Genomic DNA, 21,362 nt, shown 5'->3' with positions numbered 1-21,362 from the left:
TGTTATTATTTTGTTTTGGTTCTCTCTGTAAGTGAGTTTTTTTTTTTTTAGTTTCTTGTTTATCTTTCCACTTAGAAAAAAACCTATGTAAACAAACAACATATGTATTTATGTATGTATATATATGTGTGTATCCCCATTTGTTAGATAAATGGTAGTATGTTATGCACACTATTCTCCACCTTGCTTTTTTCGCTTAACAATATATGCCATTGCAGTGTATACTTCTCTCTCTCTCTCTCTCTCTCTCTCTGTCATTCTTTTTCTCTCTCTCTCAGCAGCTTCATAATAGTCCATTGTGTGGATATACTATTGTTTATTCAACCAGGTTCCTGTAGATGGACTTTGGATTGTTTCCAGTCTTTGTCCAGTATTAAAAATGCTACAATGAATATGTATTTTTGTATTTTTTCATGTGAATCTGTGATATAGATTCCTAGAAGATGGAATTGCTGGGTCAAAGTTCAAATACATATGCAGCTTTGCTAGAATGTGAAATTCTCCTTCATAGGGTTGTGCAATTTTGCATTCTCACCAGTGGTGGGTGAGATTGGTAGGCATCTTTCTAACAGCAGCATATTTCAACAGCACAGTAGACAACTTCGTAGAAGGATGAAGACTAGGATTATTGAAATAGAAGCTGGGGTAGAGGCTCTTGTCAGAGATTTTGGAGAGGTGATTCTTGTATCAGATAAGAGTCAGACCCAATAACTTCTAAGGTACCTTCTCACATTGTAACCCTATTATTCTTAAAAAAACTTCTCACGAATTTAGAAAGTATGTCCTCATGGTTCATCTGATTTTCCATACATTTTATATGCCTTACTATAATGCTTTTATATTACCAGGATGCATTTCTCCATGAGCAATTTTAGTTGGTGATGTGATAGGAAAGGAAAAATAAATTCCACAACAATTGTCTTGATGGGGAGTGAGTGGGTGGTCTGGGGCTCTTTTCCTAATACCTTTGGTGTGAGGAGCTGCTTTCTCAAGGGTAATATCCTGGGTTTCAAGCCTGCTGTGTGTGGACCAGCAATGGGCTGGCTCAGTGGGGGGTTAGATAGGATAGTGGAGAGGTTTTGAGTGTGGGCTGTGGACTAGACTACCCTTATGGACTGTATGACCCTGCGCCATTACTTAATCACCATTAGCCTCACTGTCCTTGTCCTTTAAATGTCTCATAGGGTTGTAGTCATGATGAGATAACAGTGAGTGTGAGGTGCTAGCCTAGGATGGAGTAAGAGCCCAGTAAATGTTAGCTATTGTTACTGGGTCAGCTTTTGAGTGTGATGGGACCAGTGAGAGCTTGGGAACCCCTGGGCCAGAAGAGGCAGGCAGCATTCTGGATCTGAGGTCTACCTTACCAGTGCAGTCTTAGCACATAGGGCACTGGAATTGATTCTTAGAGAGAAGCTCGTGGGGAAGAATGGGAGGGGAGGCAGGAAGGGGCTGGTTCTTGAGCCAGATAGAGAGCCACACTGCGTGCTGGGCTATGGTGCTATGTAGCCAGGACTCCAGACTTTCAGGGAAGAGAAAAGGCACTGTGATCTGGGATGGTTCAGGAAGGCTTCACTGAAGAAAGTGGTCCATGAAGTCAGGTCAGCTCTTAAATAAGCCAAGAGAAGAGGGGAGGACAGAGTGCCAGGAAATGACATGGGTATAAGTGCTTGTGAAATACACCTTCCCCACTCCTCAAGCCCTACCTCGTGGCTTATTACTCATTCCTCCAGCTCTGTACAGTTCGTCCAAATTGGCATTTTCAACCACAGACATTAACGGAGCACCTATTATGTGCTAGACCCTGGGGGTATAAATATGAGTGAGGTTTAATCTAGTGCAAAGTTCCTTATGTGGGAGTTTTTCAAACTATAACTACCTTGGTGAATCTCTGATACAGTCATGCTTTGCTTAACGAGGAGATACGTTCTGAGAAATGTGTTGTTAGGCGATTTCATTGTTATGTGAACATCACAGAGTGTACTTACACAATCCTAGATGGAATAGCCTCTACACACCTAGACTACATGGTACTAATCTTATGGGACCACTGTCATATATGTGGTTCGTTGTTGACCAGTGCATGACTGTATTTCTGGTTCAGTAGGATTGGGCTAGAGCCCATAGATCTGCCCTTTTCCAGAGCTGCTGATGTCCAGTCCTAGTGAAGAACCCCTGGTTCAAGGTGTAGTCACTGCCTCTTTCCTCCCAACTCCCATTTCCCTCTAGTTCCTTGGCCTCTCAGTTGGCTCTACTTCAAACCTGATGGATGGGATGGATGGTTGGGATGCAGAAGATACCTGTCCACTCTTGGGACAGAAGGTGGACACATTAGCATAAGTTACAGGGGGGTAGATTTTGATTCAAAATAAGGATAGGATGAAACTCTTTAGCACTATAAGGATTGGCCAACAGTGGGGAAGTCTGTCTTATGAAGTAATGAGTTTTCCATTGCAGGGAGGATTCAATGGCACCTCTCTGAGATGCTGCAGGGAGAGCCCTTCCCCGGGTGGACTTCAGCTGCCACTGCTCCTCTCTGGTTGGGGGAAGAGGAAGTTCCTCTAGTTCTTTTCTTCTTTTCAAACCCTGTTCCTATCCCATGTCATCCTTCCTTCTCTTTTCTATCCCATTTCATCTTCTGAATTCTTAATAGCTCATGCCATGTCTGTCAAAGATGCTCATACCACTCAGGGTCCACCTGCCGAACTTGGGCAATGCTGGTAACAAGTGATTTGTCTGGAGTTTGCTGACCATACAGACATCAAGCCCATCCTGCTGAATTTTTCTATGAAGTCAGTCCTCCTCCCAATCAGCATGTCAGTTCCCGTGTGGATGTGTGTGTGTGTGATGCCTGTGCTTGCACATGAGGGTGTATTGTAACTGGAGATGCAGCTCAGAGTAACAGAAAAGCAGTTTGCTTGGTGGGTTATGTGATGGAGGGGTAGCTGCGACCTTGGTTCCCAGGGAGGACTGGTCCCACCTCTTGTCTCTCGCCTCCCTCTCCCTCTCCTCCATACCCCCCGGCCCCAGGCTCACTCCTTCAGCTTAATTTCGCCAGCTGAAGCTCTGATTCCCTCCACCTCCTCCCTCCTTGCCCTCCCTCCTCCATCTACCACACACACGGGCTTTGAGTTATGTACCTCCTGTTCTAATGAGATAAACAACATAACTCTCACGGGGCTCTGCTCATCCCTCTATAAGTGGAACTCCAGGGCTCACTGCGTTGGCCCTATAAAGGCACCCTGGTGCCTGTCAGCCTAGGGAGGAGGGCGAGGAAGCAGGGGCGGGAGCCCTGAGAGTCTGAGAGTGTCCTTGGGGCCGTTTGCTTGTTGAGACGAGGTGGAGTCAAAGCAGACATCAAAGGGAGGCCTGTTTCCATTCTTGTGGCTAAGGGAGCAAAGAGCAGCATGGACATGTGGGGTGGGGGCCTTGTCACACCGTGTGGGCAGAGAATCCAGACTCGCCTAAGTCAGCTAACTCACAGTAATTAATAACTGACATTCGTACAAGGCTTCATGGTTATAAAGAATATAAGCTAATCCCCACGACAGCCCCTGTAAGGTAGGTATTTTTAACACCCTTATCTCACAGGTGAAGGAGACAGACTCTGAAAGGTGTGATATTTCCAAGGTGACAGAAATGTTGGTGTGAATCTCGTGTGTCCTTCCTCCGCTCCGTGGAACTTCTCCGGTCCATCAGTCCCCTCTTCAGACTACTTACTAAAATTGATTCTCCCAGGACAGCAGGCCTACAGCTACTAGCTGATCGGCCCAGGGCTACCTTGGTGCTGCTGACCAACAAGTGCAGTGACCACAGTCTCGGGGAGGGCATAGGACTTGGGCAAGAGCGGACAACTTTGGCCTCTTGTACTTGGACCTTTTCAGAATTCCTGGACCAGTTCCTTCACACTCACCTGCTTTTGGTGAGGCTGGAAATACCATGAAGCAGCCTGTGGGGCAAGAAGATGACAAAGGCACAGAAACTGCCATGCTGGGGTGGGTTATGGGTGCAGTCTGAGCCCACATTTTGGGGTTCTTCTTGGATAGTTTGGATGCAGGTGGATGAGTCTCCTGGAGCCCGGAACAGCAGGGCCAAAAGTCATTCACTCCCTGCATTGATAAGTGTATCTCAATGTGCCTGCCAAGCACTGTGCTAAGCATCAGGGATACTTGAGATGAACGTGATTCCTGCCATCCTAGATCTTATAAAATGAGTAGGGGAGACAGTGCAATAAGCAGGCATTAATGACAACACTTTGGGGAAATTGAGGGAATCTTGGGAGCTTATAGAAAAAGCCATTAAACCAGTCTTGGTAGATCAGAGGACCATCCAGGCAGTAACTAGAAGATGCTTAGACATCCAGAGATTCTCTGTCAGACACTGCAACAATCTATAAAGTTCTTAAAAAAATAGCTGCTCAATTCCCTCATGCACCTACCTTCCGACTGGGCAGGTCTGGCATGGATTTGGGGCATCGGTGTTCCCCAGGTGATTTTTGGCTTCAGCCTGGATTAAGAATCAGTAACCCAAGATGAGCGGGGGTTAGGCAAGACCACTTCTGGGACATGGAGCAGCAGGTCAGCCCTTGTACTTGGCCTTTTATGAGATCCTGGGGAATTCCAGCCCCAGAGGTGGCCAAACATCTGGAAGGGACCCAGACTCAGTGTACCCATTCAGGGATTATGGGTCAGATATGACACAGTCCTAAAGTGAACCACACCAGAAGCCTTGAACTATTCCTGGAGGTACCTTCGCTCAAAGAGAGGTCAAGACTGGGGCTCGCATGGCAGGGAGAGCAATCTTACTTCTTTTCTATTTATTTGGTTTTCTATAAATCAGCCACGACTGTGGTCCTCAGAACCCAGGGATCTCCGAGCTTCAGGACCCTCCTACTGTGCAGAAGCCCATGAAGTTATCCACAAAATCAACTATTAGGATGACTCTTGGACACGATGAGCCCTTAGCTCATAATAGCAGAGATTTTTCTCTAGCCTGTAGGCTCCATCACCCTTAATAGTTTCTAAGAATCGAAAGGGGAAGGGTTAAAACCTCCACCTTGTTCATACCCTTGCAACCTGTGGGAGCAGCTGTGTGAATAAAAACGAAACTTAGCACATAAAAAGAATTAGAAAATTTTGGTTCCTTTAATGCTGGAATAATTGCCTCTGCTTTGGACCCAAACCAATAAATCGCTAGAGAAGATTAGTACAAATGAAAAATGAACGAATGGATAGATAGTGATGAAACTTTTGTAGATTTTCTCTGAAAAGGGCAAAAATGAAACCAGTTCTCCCCCTAACTTTTAAAGGCCCTGAAATGGAAGACAGCAGATGGGAGGGAACAGGGTCCTGATGGTTTCTGAACCCCGTGGTCCTTCGTCTAGGAAGGGCCCCTCTCACGGGAGACTACCTGTGTCTAACATTTGTCACGTGCCATGTTTATCCGCAGAAGACTGAGTTGTGACTTCAGTTGAAGTGAAGCTGGAACATATTCATTCATTCATTCATTCAGCGAATGTTCCATTTGATTCTGTGTGACAGACGCATTTCTGGTTCTGGGGATTCTGAGGGGAAGAAGACAAGGTCCCTGTCCTCGCCAGGTTTTCACTCGAGCAGGGGTGGGTTGGTTGGCTTGCTGGTTGATTGTGGGGTACAGCAGGCAGGTGTTTTTGTCTGCAAATCACCCAACCAGTCATAAGCGCTCGTCCTCTCGCCTCTGCCTCCACCTCTGCCCTTTTCTCTAGCTATGGACCATGGGCTAGTGTGGGGAGTCCACATTCCTCCAAGGCCTCTGGCTGCCATACTCTGTGCCATAGGAGCCACAAGAGTGTTGTCTGATGAGCAAGAAGGCTCCTCAAGGTGCTGATGTGGAGCTTTGGTGTCAAAGGCCAAATCTATATGGAGACTCTTGCTGGGAGACAGTGTGGTACAGAAGCCTAGCCCCTGGACTCCTGCCCATTTATTTCTGTAAGGCTCAGGCAGGTGGACAGGATGCGCAGGTAGGTGGGCTATGCAGGCCTGGAGCCGGGTCACCAGAGCAGGCTTACGTTCTGATGGAGGTTGCCCAGCGCTCCCTTCAGCTTCAGTGAGCTGCCAGCTGCTAACAGTGGGTAGAAGAAGCCAGTTGGTAGGAAATCTGGCTCCTGGAACCTGTTTCCTTAAAATGTTTCCCAATCCAGGCTGTCCACAGGTAGGCAGACTGACTCTGCTGTCCCACCTTGAAGGGAACCTGCTAGACCTGGACATGGGCAGTAGCTGGAGATCCACTGCCTTGGAAACACTATGGCGAGGTTGAACTGGAAAGGTCCCTCTTGTGGTCTGAAGGTACCTCTGTCCTCCCCAGGCCAGAAGAGCAGAAGTGGTTTTGGTAACGGTGATGGCTCTTTTTGGCATGGGCTTGCTGAGACAGCATGGTGGAGCACTTAGGGTCGTGGGGTCAGATGACCTAGATTCTGCCTCGGTTCTACTGTCTATTAGCTGTGTGACCTTGACAAGTCACTTCACCTCTCTGGCCTTCAGTTTCCTCTCGTTGCAAGTGAGAGGGTTAGGCAGGGTGGCTTCCTAGGTCCCTTCCAGTCTAGAGACTTTAACCTTTGCCTGTCTCTGTCCACAGGCCTCGCCCCGGGCCAGCTGTACACATATCCTGCCCGCTGCTGGCGTAAGAAGAGACGATTGCACCCGCCTGAGGATCCAAAGCTGCGGCTGCTGGAAATAAAACCTGGTCAGTGCCCTCTGGAGCTTGGCTGGGCCCGTGATGGGAGAGGTGGGGAGTGCTGGGCTCGCCCGGGACAAACATGCTTTGCTCCTTTTTCCGAAGGGCTGAGTTTTCCAGGAGAGTGAACGAGCCCAGTGGTGCTCAGAGGTGGGCCTGCTCTCACGTGTCAACATGTCCATGCATCCCCCTGAGATTCTCTCCCCTCTGGGTGTCTTGTGTCTTCCCCTTCTTTTTGTCTCCTCTTGCCACCCCAGAGGAGTAAAGCAAGCAGGCTCAGGATGAATTACTTTCCCAACAGAGCTGGAGGAGCCACAGATCTTTTGGGTCGGGAGATACCTTCCTGTGGCTTCAAGTAAAGAAAGCTTGTCCCAGGTTGTATGTTTCTAAGAAGAGCGCACCGTGTGCCCTCACCCCTTACTGTGAATGAACTTCTGGAGCGTCTTACACGAAAAGGGCCAGTCACTTAAGATAGAAGCCATCTTGGATATGGAAATGGAAGAATTTGGGGTGAGAATTTGCTGCTAGGTGATGCTAATTGCTTTGTGGCCATGCAGAAAGAATTGCTTGGTTTTCTTGACTACTGATGTGTTACTATACTTCTGAGTAGCTGGCCACCTTCAGACCTGTGTCTGGGTTGCAGCAAGGCCCTGGGTCCTTAGCTTTAAGGGAACCTCTGTTTTTGGGGGGCGCTGGGGCTGGGATGTGACTCAGGGTGGTGGCAACATTGCTGTCAATTGGAGCGAATGCAGAGCTGACATGCTCCCTCCCACTGTCGTCAAAGGAGTGCAGACCCGACCTCATTCCTGCCTTTCCACGCTGACCCCTTTGGCTGCGTTTTCTCTGCAAAGTCTCTACTTACAGCTGTTCAGGATGCTTTCACTCCGGGTTCATGGTTAAGCCTGCTTCAATATTTTGCGTTCACCCCGATTTCACTTATGTAGAGGTTTTATTTGTTAGGGGTGGGAGGCGGCTAGATTCTTCAGTGTGCTCCATCCAAGCTCCAAATGGCCTTGCACAATTTACAGACCCTTGCAGACACTCCTGGGTCATTACTGGGGTTGTTCCAAACTCCCCAAGATGCAGGTTGTAGGAAAGCCAAGGCTCCCAGAGCGGCAGGATCCAGTAGAAATGGAATGTAAGCCACGGGTGGCATTTTACATTTTCTAGTAGCCAGGTGAAAAAAAGGAACAAGAAACAGATGAAATTAATTTTTATAATAGTCTATTTAATCCAAAATATCAAAAATATTATCATTTCAGCACATAGTCAATATAAAATTATGAATGAAATATTTTACTTGTTTTTGGTATTGTTTTTGGATTCCAGGGTGCATTTTACACTTTCAGCATATCTCGTTGCTGACTAGCCACATTTCAAGTGCTCAGTTGTCACCTGTGACTAGTGGTGTCCATACTGCTTAGTGTGGTCTGGACCAGCAGCACAGGCCTTACCTGGGAGCTTGGTAGAGATGCAGAATCTTGGGTCTTACCCCAAATCTGCTGAGTCAGAATCTGCATTCATCAGATCCCCAGGGCCACATCCCCAGAATGCACATTGAAGTTTAGGAAACACTGGTCTTGAAAACTTACAGGTCGCCAGACCACAAGTCAGCATGGCGTGACTCCCCATCATCTTTATTAAACATAAATGTCAATAGGAACAATTTACTTTGGAGGCAAGGGCTCCCTCCTTCCTTGTTCCAGATCCATTGGTCCTGGTCTTTTGGAAGAGACATGGATGGATGATGAGATAACCCCGTGTTTGATCCTTAACTGGACCAATTTAATTCTGCCCCATTCAAAGCTTTACAGTAAGTACTGTAGCGAGAGGGTAAGCACATGCCAGGTGGCTGTGTGGACTTTGAGGGAGGGTCCTATTCAGGTGTCTATCACTAGTTGGATGTGTCTCCATGTTTGAGTACGTGAACCCTCTGGGTGTACTTCCCTCTCTGTAAATAGGCCAGTGGGGCTTGGGATTCCTCACTAGCCTTACAGGGTCATCACAAGGATCAAACGAGCCATGTGTAATAGTATTTGCCCTTTCTTATCCTTTTAATTAAATTTTTTTTATTTATTTGAGTAGGTAATACAGTCACATATTTTGACCTTCCAAAGATAAATATAGTGAAAAATAAGACCCAGTCTCCAAAGAGGCAATCAATGGTACCAGTTTTTTGAGATTCTTCAAGATAGCTTATGCACACACAAGGAATTACATCTCTGTGACCCTCCCCTCCTCTTCTTACACAGCACAACCCCCTTAATTTTTGCCCTTCCCATTTAAAAATGTGTCTCAGGCATTGGCCATGTCAATATACAGTTTCCTCAGTCCTTTTTTACAATTACACAATATTCTATTGTATGAATGCACCACAACTGATTGAACCAGGCTGTTCCCAATTGTTTCTCATTTTTCCAGTTTGGCTAGTGATGCAATGATTATTTTGTGTGTATATTAGGACACCGCATATGTAACTTGTTAATTTAAAGGCTTTTATTATAAATACTTGACGCTTATTTTAAATTGTTAGTCTTTAATTTTTTTAAGTCTTTATTCTTAACATTTGTATAAAACGTCTTTAAGAAGAACATTTTATATCAGACTAATTGGATTGTCTCTTATAGAATCAAAGACATTTAGTGCTTTAAAATACCTCAGACATCATTAACTCCAATTCTTTGTTTTTTTGAAGTCCAGACAGGTTAGGAGACTTGCTCAAAGTCACACAGCAATTCCTGTGGGAAACAGCAGAGAGTCTAGTTGTTTGATTTCTGTTCAGTGCTTTTTCTGCTTCTTCCTGCTTCCAATAGACATACTAACTTAAAGAAATTTTAACAAGACTTTTTCCCTTAAAAACTTTATTTTATGAGTATAAAACTAACATACATTAATTCTTAAAATGCACCCAAGAGATAGTTGGAATTCCTTCAGTCATAAATGTCAGATACTCAAATCAAACGAGTCTAAGCAAAAGGGGAAGTTTGTTCACATAGCAGTGAATTTGTGTTTACCTGGTTTCAGGCATAGCTGCATCCATGGGCTCCCACATTGTAGTGAGGCTCTGTCGTCTCTGCTCCCCTCTTGAGGCAGCCACCAGCAGCCCCAGACTCAGCACTCACCACACCCAGCAGAAAGGCAGTCCCCTTCAATAGCTGTGGCAGAGAAGTCCCTGGAAGGACTGTTAGCTGACTGGGTTTAGGTCTGCCCCGCCAATCACTTACACCCAGGGGATGGGGCACTGATTGAATAATAGTCATCATCATCATCATAACTGGTGTCTGAACAGCACACTGTAGCTTACAAAGCCGTTTATAAAGCATTTTCATCTGTGTTACTGCCTTTGGTCCCTCCCATAGCCCCGGGACGCAGAGCAGGAAGGGAGGGTGAAAGTTATATGCCCATTTTATAGGTCAGGGAAGTCAGGCTGTAGGCAAAGCCAAGGAGAGTTTACTGCGCTGCTCACACATCTGAGAACTGACAGCCTCACTGATGGTGGGAGTGAGGCAAGAAGCTCCTTGTGAGTGTCTGGTCCTTCTGTCTACAGACATTTACTTTGGCCACTGGCCTCTCAGTAGCTGAATGTGGAGCATCTGGAGTCACAGCTGTCTTTGATTTGCCCCATCCTTGGGCCTGCTGTGGCTTACAGGGGAGGGGAAAGGAGTAACCCTAGGACTGGTGGTTTGCTGTAGCCAAGTGCCCACCAGCCCATGGCGTCTGTGTCTGTGATCATTTGAAAGGTTCCCTTGGGCTCTGTCCTCATGCTTGGAGCAGAGGCCATAGTGGCTGTTCTAGGTCTTGGGTGGTAAAGGCCCAACCCCTGAGAAGGCCAGGGTCCTGTGGGAGGCCCTCCCTGGAAAGATGAGTGCCAGCCTGGCTGAGGACAGGCTCTCAGAGGCATAGCCACATCCCAGGGTGGCGAGAGACCCTGGCTAAGCTGGGCTCACCCAAGTTAGGTTCATTCCTCGAGGCCAGCACCCAGGCGTGAGAAAGAAGAAATGGCCCTGGGCTGGAATAAACAACTTTTCAAATGACAGAGCTCCTTTTCAGACGAACTTGTTCCCTCTCTTTGGGTAGTCAGACCTACTACTGACCCTGCTAAAAACAAAACCAAAATCCCACAGCCTAGGGCCAAGTGTTTGTCATTTGTGTACCCTGTTCTGAGTCTGGACCACAGGGGCCAGCCCGGATCTCAGAATGTGCCACCACCAGCCTGTGACTGCAGGTTGTGAATAAAGATGCCTGCGGAGCGCTGGAGAGTCACTGATAAGGAGCCTCGGACCTCAGAGCATCAGGGCCAAGCATGACCAAAGAAGTGTACCACCCCCTTCCTGGAGGCCACACATGTTTGCATTTGAATTTTTCACACACGTGAAGATTTCAGAACAGGGTTTCATCCAGGGCCTCAGCTAGCCCATATGGCACCTTTGTGTAAAAGTAGAAGAAGGCACCCCCTTTGGGTGGGCTTTTACAGAATGATGCCCCTTCTGGTGGATTATACAGCTCAAGCTAGGTCTCAGCCCTCTGTCCCCTGGCGGGTGTCCCTGTGCTGGTACAACCTGCCCAGCTTTCAGTGGCTCTGCCCTCGCCATTTATGAAATGCTGAGAGGAGCTTTTCCCTGTTTTGGAGTATGTCCTCCCTAAGTACAGGGTTGACTTGGACAATATTTTTAAATGACTCTTATTTTTATCCCATTTGATTTGGGTTCAAAGGGAACTAGTTTTTTTTGGTTGATACTTTTGAGTGTAACTCAGGGTAGGGTCATTGGTCAGAGTCCCTAGAGAACTTGCTGCAAATTCCTGGTAGGTGGGGTCAGTCAGCTGGGTGGACGGAGGCCCACCTGCCCAGGGATATAGGAGGAGTTGAAGGAAACAGAGATGGAGGGAGAGGCTGAGGGTCTGCTCTCTTGTACATAGTGCAGTGGAATTGGGTATAACCTTTTTGAAGGTCAATGCATATTAGGATTTAAAAAGCACATGCTCTTTGACCTAGAAATTCTGCTGTTAGGAATGCATCCTATAAATAAATATGTACTCACAGTGTATAAGGTTGTCCATTGTGGCGTTGTTTGTAACAAGAACAACAAAGAATGGAAACAACCAGAAGGTCCATTTATGGGAGACTAGTTAAATATATAGTACGTTCATAAAATGGAACACTATTTTGTCTACTATTTTGTCTTTCAAAGGAATGAGTAGAAAAAAATAGAAAGATGCCCAAGATATGTTGTTAAGTGGGAAAAAAAGCAAATTGCATAATATTATGTATAATCCTCTTTAGATAAAACTTGCTGAAAATTAGTAATCAGTTTGTCCATCCTAGGTTGAATTTCTTTAAATTTATGGAATCTAGAAGAATGAGTTTGTGTTGAAAGAAAACCAGCGAATGAACCAACCAACCCTCGGCACCCTCTACCACCCAGCCCTATGGAGTTCATCCTCTTCTCTGTCTTCCCTGCCAACCTCCTGGTGTGGGCTCTCCCGAGCTCCCCTTGACAAGCTCCAGGAATCTAGTCATGTCTGTGACCCTTGGGGCCTCCCTTGGGCTCCAGCATCAGCACCCATCTCAGGGGAGAGGGAGAGTAGTTCCCCTGATTTGTGAGAGATGGGGCACTGGTCTAGAGCAGAATTATCTCAAGGCATGAGTTTCCTTCCATGTCAGACCCTACCAAGGAGAAAGAGGAGATGCCACAAGCAATTTATCATGCCAATGCCCAGCTTGTCTCTCCCGTCTTCCTTTGTGTCCCTGCCTGAATCCAGCTGGTGGCAGGCAACTTTCAGCAACAAAGACCAGTGTGTAATATGGGTTAGAGTTGTCCTTGACCCCATGTCTGCAGAGCTGAGAGCTCTATCAGGAAACCAGGTCAGGGCAAGGGGAGGGAGTGTAGTTCAGGAATCCTGAGGGAGCTTGGAGAGGGTCTGAGGACAGGGCTGCAGAACCATCCACTTCTGGTTCAGCTCCTCAAAGCACAGAGCTCATCTGGGCTGAGTAGCCATCATGGGGTGGGGAGTAGGGAGCCGGATCATGGCTGCTGCTAAGTCATTTGTTCCTGGGCTAAATTATACACTGATGGAGTACTCCCCAGTCCTGCTGTCCTCGTCCCATCTCCCTCTCTGTGAATGTGCCATCTCGCCTTTACTGCTTGCTGAAAATAAAAATGTGTCTGTGTGGGGGTGGGATGGGGCCGAGAGCTGGGGAGAGCTCTTTGGAATTTGAAAGCATTCTCAATGTCCCTGGACCTATGTGTTTCTCACGCCGAACATCACCCCTCCGATCAGCCTTGAATAAACATCTCGCAACCTCCTACTTGCCTGGGCGTCTGAAGGACAACACATACAACATTATTTCTCTCCGCTGACTGACAATGCAGTTCAGTGTTCTCTACAGCTTGCACTGGGCTGCAGAGGCAAATGCAAGGTGTTTCATGGCGCAGCCATCACAATTCATGCAACATGAAGACTTGGGCAGGGGCCTGGTGCCAGAGAGGGGCCTCCCCTGGACCGTTTACCCAAGAATGGGGCTCTGTCCTTGCGAAGGGGGAGCCGAGCTGGCAGGAGAGGAAGGTGGATAGTAGATATCCACCAGAAGGCCCTGAAGCCGGGCAGATGTTGGGCAAAAGCCAGCTGATTAAAAAAGAGGCCTTTAACTTCACTATTTCTTTTTTTTTTTGAATGAAGAAAAGAAAAAGGCTGGGAACAAACTTTTACTTGTGTCCCTCTGGATTAAATGCTCAGATCGTCTGCTTAGATCAATTTAACATCTTCCAACCCCAGACCTTTTGGTCCCCGTGGTCTAGGGCAGATTTCATCTTTATTTTAGAGGTTGGAAAACTGTGGCACCAAATTAGGAAGTTAATTTCCCAGAGGACATCAGTGGTGAAGCCAAGGAAAGAACCCTATGGGGGAGCCTGTTGGAACCGGTGCCATGTTGCTCCAGGACGCAGCACACACATTCATCCTGATGTTCTCACATCAACGGCGCTGTCACAACAGACGTTCATCCTGCTCCTGAAATGTACCTGAGGCTTGCAAATCCCTTCTGCTTGGGGACACTTGGGGAGCAGCATGGCTCTTTGCCACTCTTGCCAAATTCCAAGGGTGATGGGAGGGAAGGCAGCCAGGAATAGGGTTCTGGTTCTTTCTCTTTTTTTTTTGGCAGCCACTCAACGACTGGGAATGAATGACCAGGATAGTCACTGCCCCTCCACACATGTTGGGGGGACATGAACAGTGGGGCAGGAACTCTGAGGAGACGGTAGCCTAGGGTGCCCCCGAGCAGCGGGTGCCATAGCCAGTTAACAAGCAAGTCACAGGGACCCTCAGAGGTGTGCCCCCCCGGGGGGACCATCCAGGCAGAGAGGCCTGAGTCCCACCCGCCTGGGCAGGGGCGGAGAGGCTGGCTTCGCCCACCTAGGGTGCTGTTCCTGCTGCACTGAACTGCCAGTACTCTACAGATGGGAGCAGGCTGCGGCCAACTTCCCCAGCTTTTGAAAATCCTGCATCTTAATTAGTTCCCTACTGCTTTCGTACATGGCCCACATTTTAATAGTCTCCAGGCTTCTTCCACCATTTGCTCTCTGATGTTCGCTGCGATTTCTCTTCTCCTCAAGACAGTCCCCCCTGACTCCTCCAGCACCCTCCCAGTCCGGGAACAACTTAGGGAAGGCCGATGTGCCAAGCATGTAGCCGGAGATTGATGAGCCTGTCAGCTGGCTCCCTCTGCCCCCCGCCCTCCCCCTCCCATGGGCTCCTAGCAGGGATGAGACGGGCGGGGGTAGGCGAGATGCAGGGAGGGGAAGGAAGGGACCCGTGGAGCCCCCAGCCAGGTGTGAGCCAATGGACAATGCGACCTTCTCCCGGCTGGCAGAGGAGTCTGGCTGTGTCCTTCCGAGGGGGAAGGACGCTCCGGCTCCCACCCCCATCTGTCAGTGCTTATCTGTCTCTGGCGGGGGGTTGCCTGAGCTTGGTACGGCTGGGAGAATGGATGCCTTCGAGTGCATCAGGGGGAAATGACCAGTCATTTATCTCTTTCCTGCAGTGTCAGAGCCTGCAGCCATCCATCCTGGAGGCCTGCAACAGCAGCTTCTTCAGCTCTTGTTGGCCTCCTGAGTAGGAGATCGGGAGAGAGGTGGGCAGGTGACTCCTGCCTCTGCTTCATGCCCCAGCTGTTGATGCTCCTTTTGCTTTCCTGGCAGTCTGGGGAAAGGAGCTGGGTCTGGGACACTGAGCCTGGGCCTCCTGGCACTGCTTGTGTTCTACTAGGCTCTGGGAGCTTGGGCTGGCGGAGGAAATGGGCAGCAGCTGGGAGCTGGTTGGGCAGCATGCGCAGTGGCTGCAGAGTGTCTGCGGCCATGTTTTGCAGTCGGACCTGGCAGAGACACATTTAGAGGATGGGGTATAAGACCGAGGAAGCTCCCTGTTCCTCCATTGCCTGCTCTCTTGCATCTTTCCCCAGTGGAAGGGGCACACTTGGAGGGCAAGGGCCCACCTGATTCTTCATCTGCACCCCCAGCACCTAGACGAGGCTGGCACATGGTAGGTGGACAGGAATGACTGATGAAAGGGCTGAAAGAGAGAAGATGCCGGGGTTCCATCTCAAGCTTGGAGGTCATGGCTGCACTGCCACCATTCCCCTTCCATGGATGAGGGAGACGGAGGTGGAGAGGAGAAGCCTTCGGCAGCTGGCCTGGCCTGTGGGGCCTGTCCCAGTTTTGCCATCTTGCCCCTTTTTGGTTTTAGGTCATAGCAGCCTTTCCTGTGCTCTACAGCTGTGTTCTGCAGGAGAAAAGGCACCAAACAGGGATCACAAGGCCTAGGTTCAAGTCCAGACACCTCCACCCACTGGCTCTGTGATTTTGGGCAATTACCTTTCTCTGGCCTCAGTTCTTCATTTGGGAAATGCAGATCGTGGCGGCTGCTTTGCTCGCTTCTTAGAGTTGCTCTGAGAGTCACAGGGATGGGTGGAGCTGGAGGATGTGGCAGGGGTGAGGAGGCACCTTGCTGCCACCTCAGGGCTGCCTTGCTGGGTGGGCCGAGGGGGCATCAGCTAACGCTGTTCCCGTCTCCAGCACCGATACACTCCTTGCAGGCAGCTGCTGCCCAGCTGGAAGAGCGTGTGTTGTCCGGCCTGGAATGGGAACGCATACTGCCCTAGAGTCTTTTGAAAGGCTTAAGTTTAGTATCTTCTACACTGAGGAGAGGAGACCTGGCAACGGGCTGTGGGATCCACCTTCACTAGAACCACGGCTTGCACAAGTGCCCCGCTTGTGTCCTAGAGCTTAGTCCTCTGGCATCCATTGCCCAGGGTGCAGACATCAGCTTGGAAGGCTTCCTACCTGCTTTGACTGACACCTGTTATCCTGTGGTGTGCTAGGACGGGCCTGTCTGGCTGGGGCTTTTCTCCTGCCCTTGGCCTTGGCTGATCTGTCTGCTGCTTAGCATACACTCTGGTACGGCTCCAGACCTTCGCCCCTCAGCACTGGGCATCCGGCTTCTATCCTGGTTCACTGTGTGGGGATGCCGCCCGCTCAGGGGCCAGGGACTGCTCCCCGATATATACTTCCCCCTGGATGTATCTGGCTACCAGGATGTAAGCGCCATGAGGACGTGGCTTGGCTGCGTCACACAGGGCCCTCTCCTAAGCACCAGCTCGGTGTGGGGGCTCCACGCGTACTCCTAACGGGTCTCCTTGCTTCTGTCCTCACCCGCCGTAGTTTTTTTCAGAGCCATCCTGTTAAAGCATAGGCATCCTCATGTCACTCTGTGCTTGAAACCTCCAGTGGCTTCCCATAGCACTCAGAGTAGAAGCCAACATCTTGCAGTGAACTTCACGGCCCTTCAAGGCCCCTGTCACTCTGAACTCGGCCCCTACTCTTCCCCCACCTGCCATGCTCCCGGCAGATGGGCTGGCCACAGGGCCTTTGCACCGAGGCTCCTTTTCCGGGACCCTCCTTTCCTGGGGAGCAACGTGGCCCCCTCTTGCCTCCTTCAGGTTTGCCCTTTCCTGGCCACATTTAAAAGTGTAACTGCCCTCCCACCGCCCCCACACTCCAGCTTCCCCTCCTCTGCTCTGTTTGTCTCCAAAGCACTCGTGACCATCTGTCATACTGTGCATCTCACTTGTTTGTTTTATGTATCATTTCTCCCCCTCCCCACCCCCAGAATATAACTCCTGTGAGGCAGGAATTCTCGTCTCTTGTTCACAGCTGTGTCCTCAGCACCTAGAACAGGGCCCTGTAGACAGTAAGTGCTCAGTAATTGTTCACCCGATGAATGAATAAAGCAAGGCATCTTCCATGTTGTTCCGCTGGGGCTTTCAGATCTGCAGAACGATGCCCACGCTGGAACTGAAGCAGGGCTAGCACCCTGGCCCTCGAGCTGTGTCTTGTCCTCTGCCTCCTGTCTCTGTGAACAGCTCCTCTTCGCTTCCATTCCCCCTGCGTGCATGCCCAGGCTGGGGGAGGCCGTGCCTCACCGCGCCCAATGGCCCGAGAATGTCAGAAGGTGAGGAGCTTGCCGAGAAGCACAGGCAGAGGGCAACTTTAGGAGGCGACAATAAGGGCACCCACACTGACTGAGCACGCCCCTTGTGCAGACACTATCCATATCTCATTTGGCTCCATGACAACACCGGGAAGCGGGTTTTGTTCTCTTGGTCTACAGAGGCGATCAAGGCCAAGCGTGTTGTTTAGGTGCTAGAGCTGAGATTTCACCCCAGAGTGGCCTCTCGCACGTCCCAGTTACCTGTATGCCCTTGAACTGTGTCACCTCTCAACCTGTTCCCATCTTCTGTTCCCTCTCCATCATCCTGCTAAGCTGCATTGACTTGGTCTGCTGGCCAGCCCAGTGGTCATCTTCCTTTGACAATGTGGGTGTTTTCCTGTGTCTCAGGCGTCGAGGAATGCTCCTCTGTGGAGCTGACCTCTGGGTGCTGGAGGTCATCCTGTGTGTCAGCTTCAGGGAGTGTGTGGGTAGGCACAGCAGAGAGTGGGGATCAGAGGCCATTTGGGGGAATGAGCAGTCGTCCTGTTGTGTGGCTATCCTTGGATTCTAAAACAAGCGGTAACGAGGGCCTGCCGGGCACAGCCTGGGTGATGGGTCCTTAGTGTGAATCTCATCTATTTTGAGCTTTATGAATCACAAAACAGGGAGTCAACGCAGCCAAGAAAGGGCACCCCTGAGGAATGAGCAGATGGATTCCTGGGCCTGCCACCATCTCAGGAAATCAGGGCTTTGGTTTCCCCCAGTCTCTTCCCTTGTAGGGTGAGAGATAACAATAACCCGCCTTCTCCCTCCCCATGAGTCTGAGAGTCTGATGGGGATAAATGAAATAATGATGCTTAAGCTTCTTGCTCCTTGGTGTAAGTTGATGTATAAATCCAAGGAAATATGATGAGCTTAACTCCTCAAAATAATAAGCACCCAGAAGAGAAAACTGCACATTTGTATTTTTAAAGAAAAACTAGAGGCAGGTAAAAAAAAAAAAAAAAATCTGTGCACTCATGATGTAGCAGGAGGATTGTCTGCCATTGTCTGTGGGATTTCTTCCTCCCTTTTGCACCATAACTCTATCTCCAGGCCTCTGCGTCAGAGAGAGCCCGTGATGGATGGACGGATGGATGTGCCTTGTCGGGGTGTTTCACCACGATTTCCCTTGGGGCAGTCTGTCTGTTGGCGGAGCACAGCCTCCCGAAAGATGGTATCTCTTGCAAACTCGACAGCTAACAGACAGCTCCTCTCTTTGTATATTTCCCCAAAGAAGAACTGTCTTAATCTGTTTTTTATATGGCATATTTTATTATAATCCATATATAACTTGCAGGTTCCCAGTCCTCCATCCTGAGCCAAAAAATGCACACGGAGTCAGAGGCTCTGGGAGCCTGTGACATCCAGGCGTTTGCATTTTCAAATGACCTGGGATTTAATTACTCACTGTGCTCCCATGTTGCACTTTCGGGCTCATCTCACCAGCATCCTGTTAATGAGCTCAGTGGCTCCAACCACCCAGTAGAAGCTGTGCTTTCGGTGCATTGGGTGGCAGGCTTGGGGCACCTGTGTCAAAAGCCTGTGGCTTTGATCTCCAACCGAGAGGATGGCTGCCCTGTCCACAGTCCTGAAGAGAAGCCCTTGCTTGTCACTGGCAATTTTTTTCTTTGCTTTTCTTTGTGCTTTTCTTCCTTTTTTTTTTTTTTTTTAAAGACTTTCTATGCTTCAATCCTTGTTTGTCTAAGAGGTTTTTTATTATTTGGAAACCGATTTGCTTCGGTTTGCACAGAAGCCGTCTCTGGTGTGATGGATTGTGCTGGAAGTCACCCAAGGAGTATCTCTGTTCCCAATTAGAAGTGGAGGCAGAGCTGCTTACGGGGGCCCAGGGAGGCGGCTGGCTTGGGTGACAGCAGCTGCTGCTCTGGAGAGAGTAACGATCCGTGGGTTTATATCCGTGTGTATAAAATCAGGCTAATTTAAAGATGAATTATGTGGGTGTGTTGGACCATTTTCTTTCAATGTGAAATGTATGATGGCTCCTGTCCGGTTATGAGGTCCCCAAATTTGTATAAGGGTCAAAATGAATGCACGTTTAAAGTATTACTAAATCCCATATCCAGATGAGGTGTATTAGAAGAAAACAATCAGTGAAGTCCCTAAGGGCTCCCTAGGGAGCATGTCTAGGACGTACGTTGTGCAAGAGCTTGGACCTGTTACCTTTTTTTCCCTTCACTCTGGGACCTCCTGTGGTCAGGAGCCAGAGAATGTACCCTCTGCTGGTTTGTTGGGAGGGCACTGGTTACTCCATCACCCTGACCTTGCAAACCTTACCCACAGTGCTTTGAAACCAAAGTTTGCCAGTGGGCAGCTAGAATGCTCTCCTGGAGTGGCGCTTGGCTGGGTATTAAGTTGGCAACATTCAGAACCGTACTTAACGTCCTTCCATGTTTTGGAAGCAAAATCATAGCAAATGTTACTTTTAATGCCATAAACCTGCACCAATATGGTAGCCACCAACCACATGTGACCATGCAACACTTGAAATGTGGCTAATCTGAAAACGTGCTGTAAGTATAAAATACACACCAGATTTTGAAGACAATGCAAATAAAAGAACGTAAAATATTGAGTTAATTTTTATTCTTATTTATTTTTTTGATGAGGAAGATTTGCCCTGAGCTAAGATCTGTTGCCAATATTCCTTTTTTTGTTTGTTTATTTGAGGAAGATTAGCCCTGAGCTAACACCTGTGCCAGTTTTCCTCTATTTTGTATGTGGGTTGCCAGCGTGGCTGACAAGTGGTGTATGTCTGCACCCAGGAACCGGGCCCACTGAAGTGGAGCATGCTGAACTTAACCACTAGGCCACAGGGCTGGCCCCTGTATTAATTTTTTAATATTGATTACATGTTGAAATAACAATGTTATGGAAGTATTGTGTTAGAGAAAATATATTATCCAAGTTAATTGTACCTGTTGCTCTTTACTTTTTAAAATGTGGCTACTAGAAAGTTTAAAATTATGTAAGTGGCTTGCATTATATTCTCTTGGACAGTGCTGCTGTACCATTAAAATCAGAATTACTCAAACTTTGAGAATAATAACATGGAGCATTTGTAGGGTACTTACAACATCCTAGGTTCTTCACATATACGATCGAATTTTTGAATCTTAAGTTTTGAATAGAAAAAACCCAAAAATTGATAAGCCCCATTTTCTGCTCTGTTTCTCACACTAGTTTTTTGGGTGGCTCTTGCAGAGTTTCTTTATGCAGTGTATTTCTTTGATTCTCACACCAATACTATGAAAGAGATACTACCATCATCCCCATTCAACACATAAGGAGATGGAAACTTAGGGGCTCAAGTAACTAGCCGATGGTCCCTCAACTAGTCCATGGCAAGACTAGGGTTTGACTCCAGGAGTGTCTGAAAGCAGAACTTCTATGACCGTATTCAGTATTTTGGTAGTTAGGCAGGAAGGGTGCCAGTGAATTTCTCCGTGACCCCAGGAAAGTCTTCTTACCTTTTGGTGCTCCACGGTCCTCATTGAGGAGTTGCACTCCAGATGCTGTTGGAAGTCCCTCTAGCTCCTTGTGTGTAGGGAGCCCATTCCATTGTTCCCATTTTGGTTCTCTTCTCCCTCTTGATTCTGATACTGTGTCCATCTGGGAAAGGACCAAAGGGCCAAGAGAGCAGGTTAAATTATGAGAAAGTGGGATGGAGGCATATTTAGCAGGGGAGGAGGAAGGAGCAGGAGGAGGAGGAGGAAGCTCACAATGGATGGGAAATTCTGTGTGGGGTCAACACTGTCGTGGAAGAGTGAACGCCGTATGAGGATGTTCAGACGGAGCAGAGCCCGGAACTGTGGCACAAACCCGCCCCCAGCCTCAGCAAAGACCTGCCTTTGATCTCAAAAGATGAAAACTATGGAGAGGGTCTAGGAATGCAATGAAAATGCACAAAGGTTGGAAAAAGACTTTTCAAAGAAGGACCAAAAAGAGGCAAGATGAAGTCTGTACATCCTAGAGATGAGGTGAATGGGTTCCAGAGGCAGATCGGAGTCAAGTCAAGTCAAGCCTGGACTTCGCTCCTTACCTCCTGGTCATATTAAGCGAGTTCCACACCTCCCTAAGCTGTAGTGTCCTCATCTGTAAAATGGGAGAATAAC

The 21,362-nt window shown here is 48.5% G+C and overlaps 1 protein-coding gene across 1 annotated transcript in view; it reads left to right on the top strand.

Annotated features, from left to right (window-relative positions):
* DPF3 (double PHD fingers 3) overlaps nucleotides 1-21,362 on the top strand; it is a 243,247-nt gene that overhangs the window by 109,358 nt on the left and 112,527 nt on the right. The window contains exon 3 of the mRNA XM_046647021.1: nucleotides 6,610-6,717. Within this exon, the coding sequence (XP_046502977.1) occupies nucleotides 6,610-6,717 (108 nt within the window). The remainder of the gene's footprint in view (nucleotides 1-6,609; nucleotides 6,718-21,362) is intronic.

Source organism: Equus quagga, chromosome 20 (genome assembly GCF_021613505.1).
Source record: "Equus quagga isolate Etosha38 chromosome 20, UCLA_HA_Equagga_1.0, whole genome shotgun sequence".
Taxonomy (NCBI): domain Eukaryota; kingdom Metazoa; phylum Chordata; class Mammalia; order Perissodactyla; family Equidae; genus Equus; species Equus quagga.
Note: the sequence above shows the minus strand (reverse complement) of the source record. Positions and strands in the feature narration are given on the sequence as shown.